Raw genomic sequence first — 5,763 nt, 5'->3', positions numbered from 1 at the left:
TGTGACCTGCTGTCAGCTTGGCAGTCGCAGATGTCACAGTGAGTTAGTGCTCTGGACTTCGGATTTCCCCACCAGTCTGCTAGGCGCGTGTGTTTACTATGACTCAGTCTCCGTGAAGCCAGATACCTCTGGGGATGCTCACTGGTATCCCCAGAGCCTGGCCTGGCACGCCAGCCAGAAGCTACCCTGCCCCACTGTCGCCAGCCCATGCTTGTAGCCCACATCCCGAAGCAGACAAGCATTCTTTGTCCAACTGTGAGTCTGATGGATTTCTTGGGGTCATTTCCCCCCAACATTTTATTTTGAAAAATTTCAAACTACAGAAAAATTACAAGAATAGTAAAATGGAACCCCACATCCTGGCCCTTAGATATTTGCTTTAACCCTTTGAAAGTAAGTTACAGAGAGCATAACATTTCATAATGTTGAATATTCATACTCAGAGTATTGAAGCCCATAAGTTTGAAGGGAGGGGCAGTCTTCTGTCATCATCCTATCTTGTTGCACCCAGGACACTGAACACTGATGACAGGATGCCAGCGGAGAGCGCATTTTGATGTTAGGGTGGATCAGCGGCCGGAAGCACCTTCCTTCCACACTTTAACGCATCTTCTCCGCAGGCGGGCATCTTCGGCAGGTGTTTAAGTTGGTCAGGAACAAGAAGGCAAAGTGGAACTGGAGCACATCGCAGACTTTGGACCAGAAGTGGCCCGTGAGCCGCTGGAAGAGATGCCACTGCGAGAGCTCGTGGTCACACAGCTTGAGGACCACAAAGCCCAGGCAGCAGAGCACGCCCAGAGCCAAGTACGTTCCCGAGGAAGTGCTGCCGTGGCGCCCCTGAGTGCGCAGGGCCTGCCCCACAGCTGCTGCGATGTGTACGCCCAGCGCCACCTCAAACCCACGGGGGTGCAGCAGGGCCAGGCTATAACTGCACAGGGAGAGGCCCTCGACAGCCAGGAATAGCCAGGGCTTCCAGCCCCTGTCCAGGCAGAGGCACCAGGCCACCGGCCATGCAAAGATGGGCAAGGTGAGCCACTGGTCCAGCACGGCGGTCGGGCACGTCTGCATTGCGATGCGCAGCCACTGAACCGGGCCGTAGACCAGGGCCATGCCCGCAAAGACGTCCTTCAGGTAGCAAGCCTTCCGTGCCTCTGTGGGGCCCCCCGGGGCGCTGGCCTTGCTCTGCAGCCAGTATATCCCCAGGAGCACATAGGCCACGTTAACGAGCGAGTTGAAGGGCATGGCCAGGAAGGCAGGGAGGCTGGCGACCGGCACTTCGGCGTAGTGCTCATAGCCCACTTGGACAGAGACACCTGCAAAAACACCGGTGTGGACGGTGGCCGCACAGAGGCAGCTGACCAGGGCCACGTGGAAGAGGGCCTGCCCCGACTCGGGCTTCATTTGGAAGCCTATGTGTGACCCGGGTCAGAGAGCTTACGAGAGCAGCCGTCTTCACTGTTATTTCAGAATTCAGATAAACAGTTGTTTTGGAAAACACTCCTCGGCCTCCCAGCTGAGCCAGCAGGAAGGAGTCCCCGTGATTTCCGACGCAGATGCTGCGACCTTGCCCCAAGTGGAGGTGGTGGCCCAGAGGAAGGCGAGGGTTCTGTGATTGGTTGGCACCAGTGGAGGATCGTTCTGCCTTTTTCCTCTGTGGTTAGAAAAAGAGTGTAGTTAAAGGGTGTGGGTAGAAAGAAAACCATCCAAAAAAGAGCCTCCATCTTCCCGATTCTCAGCCTCAGGATCCACCAACAGTTTTCATCAGAAAAAAAAAAAACCAGAAATAAAAGTGCAGGAATACCCACAGTCCATTCACCTTCTTATGCATGGCCTCTAGAAGGCTCTGGAACCCTCTTTCACCTAGAGGTTTTGTGCCCCTCTCTCCTGATACCTATGCTGTTGTTCTTTCATCTCTGTGCTATAAAAATCCCGCCCCTTGCCCTAGTTCCCTTCGAGCCACTGCATTTAGAGACTTAAATCTTTCCTAGGCCTGCTGTTAAAACTAGAATGGGCTTGTCCACCTCAGTGGCATTACAAATGTGGAAGTTTCCAAGCCAGTCCCAAAGCCCTTTGAACCAAATACCCAGTTAAATGAGAAACCATTAGCTGTGTTCCGAGTTCTGGAATCTAACGCAAGGATGGTGGGGGTGGGTAGGAGGAGGGGAGGGGGAGGACTCCCTTCTGCTTCTTAGGTGTGAGGCCAGGTGGCACAGGGAGCCGTCCCCCAGGCCTGCCACCCTGGTTCACCCTCCTGCCTGCCCCCGAAGTGCCGCGCCTTTCAAAATCACCTTCTGTCCTTGACTCACAAGAAAACCTTCCACTTCCTGCAGTCACAGAAGCAGTCCGATAATTTAAAAACAATGTGGACTTTTCATGGACCGTCAACTGCTCTGGGGCCTGCTGCAGTGTAAGCTGGCCTGGTAGCCAAGAGATGTATTAATATCAACAAGAGAAGAGGTTCAATGCCCTGAAAGTGACTGAAAGCGAAGACAGCAATCAGGCAGGCAAGCATGGGGATGAGAGGGACTGTCCATGTTCAAACCCCAGCGCCCCCGCCTACTAACCGTGTGATCTTGGGCCTTAACCCTTCCAGGCCTCAGTTTGCATACCTGCAGAATGGGGATGCTACCAGTACCTCCCTGCAGAGTCGTGGTGTGAATTAAATGAGTTCTTAGATATGTAGACCACAGTTTATTTCTGAGGCCCAATGTCCACCTGCCCTCCTGCAGTTCAGGCCCTGAAAGGGCGGGGCAGGGTCTGATTCTGTGCTCGCGAAGACCTACTCAGTTTCGGTTCAAGCACAAAACCAGCACCCCTGCTCTTTTTCCTCATCCTGTTTGCCAGTTCACTTCTCAGACTGGCCCTGGGGCCCACCTGTCAGACCCGGGAAGGGGCCCACTGGGTCTCTTGGTCAGCCTTCTCGCTCCCATCCTGCCTTGGGGGCCTGTTGTTAAGGGGACCAGCATTTCCACAAAGGAACTGAAGGCCTTGTCCCGACTGCCATCTCAGCATGCAGCACTGTCTCGCACCTCCCCGCTGCAGCTTCCGGTTAAGGAGCCTCCAGGCTGGGGGGCTGCCCCTGCCCCGGGGTTCCCGCTTCCAGGCTGGCCACCGCTAACGTGGTCTGCACACAGCAGCCCCCAGCATCTCCCTCAAGGACCGCCCCTGCCTAGCACCCTTCAGTGGCCGGCTGTCCACTCACACATGATCACGTCCCAACCTCTTGGCCAGACACCAAAGTGCCATGCTCATGTAGTCCTGTGGGTCCCTCCTGGGCCTGGCCTGCTTACACCCTCAACTCGGCTGTGGCTTCCGCTCTGGCACCGGCACTTCCCCATTCCGCTCCTGAGTCTGGCTGGGACACCAGCTGAGGCCCGGCCTCATATCTCCAGGTCCTTCCCTGGCGCCACCTGGGGCCCAACTCCCTGGTGCGAAGAGCCAGGCCTCCCGGGCCCCACGCGGCCAGCACTAGCCTGACCCTCTTGTCTGCCAGCCAGCATGGAGAGCTGGGGACCGGAGTCCAACACTGTCAGCTTGATAGACAAGGAGGCCCAGGAAGGGCGTGGAAAGTGACTCCTCTCCGGCTGCTGGGCAGAGGCTACTGAGCCCTTGCGCAAGCTGAAAGCAACGTGTAATCAAACCAACTTCCCAAGTCCACCAGGAAGGCCAGGCTGGGTACCTTATGGCCTAGCTCCTCCACACCCGAGGTGCTGTGACACTTGTTACATGACTCTCAAAGTTCTTCCCAGCTTCCCCTGGCATGTGAAGGTCCGAGGGCTCACCAGCATCACCCTCTCCCCTGGTCTGGTGCTGGGGTCTTTGGGGGAAGTCCTGCAAAACGTGACAGTCTCCTGGCTAAGGGGTTAAGACGTGTTCCTTAAACTCTCCTGCTTCCTCAGTCTGTATGCATTGAAGCAGGAGCCACTGTCATGTGTCACAGTGGTGGTTTCTTTGGCCTGTATCATTTATGACAACTGCTTATTGTGCCCGTGACCACCCTGACCACCTTTGTTCCCTTTCTGCGGGTAAGGGGATGCCAGTCTGAGGGCTGTACCATGGGACACCAGCAGCAGGAGAGCTCAGTCTGGGCCACTTGGATGCCCAAGGAGCCTGGAACTACCGTAGTGATTCTTGAACTCTGAGGACAGAATCACTGAATGTGGCTAAGGCACCTGGGAACCAGCAGCTTGGCTTCCTTATTTTACAGGGGACGGAGTTGGGGCCAGAGAGGTGACGTGAACGGACAAGGTCACTTAGGGCAGTTGGTGGCACAGAAACACAGATGAGGGCTCTTGTCCTTTGGCTGTGTCACAGGACTCTTTGGCCTTTTGTCAAACAAATGTTTCCAAATGCATAAACTAAAACAGAGAATTACAACAGAAACTTAATATGTCGAAAGACAGTTATTAAAGTATTTTTGAAAATGTATGATATAGTAATATATGTGCTTCTTTACTAACAGGTTAAATTACAGGATCTATGGGCAGGTTGAACAACTACAGTAACTTCCTTTTTTAAAAATAAATTTATTTATTTTAGTTATTTATTTTTGGCTGTGTTGGGTCCTATTGCTGCGAGCAGGCTCTCTCCAGATGCGGTGTGCGGGCCTCCCACCGCAGTGGCCCCTCCCGCTGCGGAGCACAAGCTCCAGGCACGCTGGCTTCAGTAGTTGTGGCACGCAGGCTCAGTAGTTGTTGCTCACGGGCTCTAGAGCACAGGCTCGGTAGCTGTGGTGCACGGGCTTAGCTGCTCTGCGGCATGTGGGATCTTCCCGGACCAGGGCTCGAACCCATGTCCCCTGCCTTGGCAGGCGGATTCCCAACCACTGCACCACCAGGGAAGCCCAACTACAGTAATTTCAAAGCAGTTATTCTGTAATAACTTGTAATTTAGTTAATTTCAGGATATCTATAAAGAAAAGCTATATGATCTCAAATGATCTGTCATTTCCTTTGGTGACATAGTCACCAGGCTAACGCTCTGTGCTTTGCTGCCTACACTTGTAATTGAGGGAAAGGCCAAATTTCGGCTGGAGGTTGGTGAATGTAAAGATCAAATAAAGATGAGAGAAACAGGAAAAATCATCTGTTGTTATTCCAAGAGCCCGGACAGCAGCGCATTACACCCTGCGTCTGGCAGTGAGCATGACAGTGCAGCGACCAGACGGTCTCCTGCAAGATTTGGAACATCGCGGTGATGACAGTACCCACCTCTCAAGGTTGTTGTGAGAACTTACAGGATTGGCGCGAAAAGGCCAGCGATCACCATCCGGGTATTTTGCCTCTCTCGCTTTGCTGGGGGAAATTCAAATCTCGAAAAAGGGCGGACCCGAAAGGCGGCCATGCGCCTGCGCGCGGGGCGGGGCACGAGGCCCTGGGAAGCAGGCGGGGCGGGGTGACGCGAGGTGACGCGGGGCGATGCGGACCGCTCCCGCGCCCGCCCGCTCGCCTCAGGCGCCGCCAGCCTGGCTGCCCGCCCGACAGCAGGAGGGGCGGCGGGCGGCTCGGCGCGCGGCGGCCCCGCTCTTTTTCTTGGGGCGCCGGCGGTCGCGGCGGCGCCCCCGCGTGGGGGCGGGACAGCAGGCCTGGGAGCCTGGGAGGGCTCCGCCCCCGGCGTGGCGCGCCAGGCCGCGTTACCGCCCACTCTCACCCCGCCTCCGGCTCCCCTGGTGGCGGGCTTCGGGCCACCTTTCCGGAGGCAGCTGGGCGTGCGGAGCAGGAAAACGTCCGCTCCCCGGTCCGAGGCCTGACTCTAATGTCTCCG

General features: G+C 55.8%; 1 protein-coding gene across 5 annotated transcripts; it reads right to left on the bottom strand.

Annotated features, from left to right (window-relative positions):
- Positions 1-283: 283 nt before the first annotated feature.
- On the bottom strand, positions 284-5,475 carry TMEM187 (transmembrane protein 187). 5 transcript variants are annotated; one of them, XM_082610908.1, is made up of 2 exons: positions 5,211-5,475; positions 284-1,651 (listed from the first exon to the last, which is right to left on the bottom strand). In XM_082610908.1, the coding sequence occupies exon 2, from the start codon at positions 1,399-1,401 to the stop codon at positions 601-603; it is 801 nt and encodes a 266-aa protein (XP_082467034.1). In that variant the 5' UTR covers positions 1,402-1,651; positions 5,211-5,475; the 3' UTR covers positions 284-600. The 5 variants fall into 5 exon arrangements, with proteins under 5 accessions (XP_082467034.1, XP_082467037.1, XP_082467035.1 ...); XM_082610911.1 differs by having other exon boundaries at positions 5,237-5,475; XM_082610909.1 differs by lacking the exon at positions 5,211-5,475 and adding an exon at positions 3,203-3,518.
- Positions 5,476-5,763: the final 288 nt, after the last annotated feature.

The sequence above is a fragment of the Mesoplodon mirus genome, assembly GCF_964341445.2.
Source record: "Mesoplodon mirus genome assembly, chromosome: X".
NCBI lineage: Eukaryota > Metazoa > Chordata > Mammalia > Artiodactyla > Ziphiidae > Mesoplodon > Mesoplodon mirus.
Note: the sequence above shows the minus strand (reverse complement) of the source record. Positions and strands in the feature narration are given on the sequence as shown.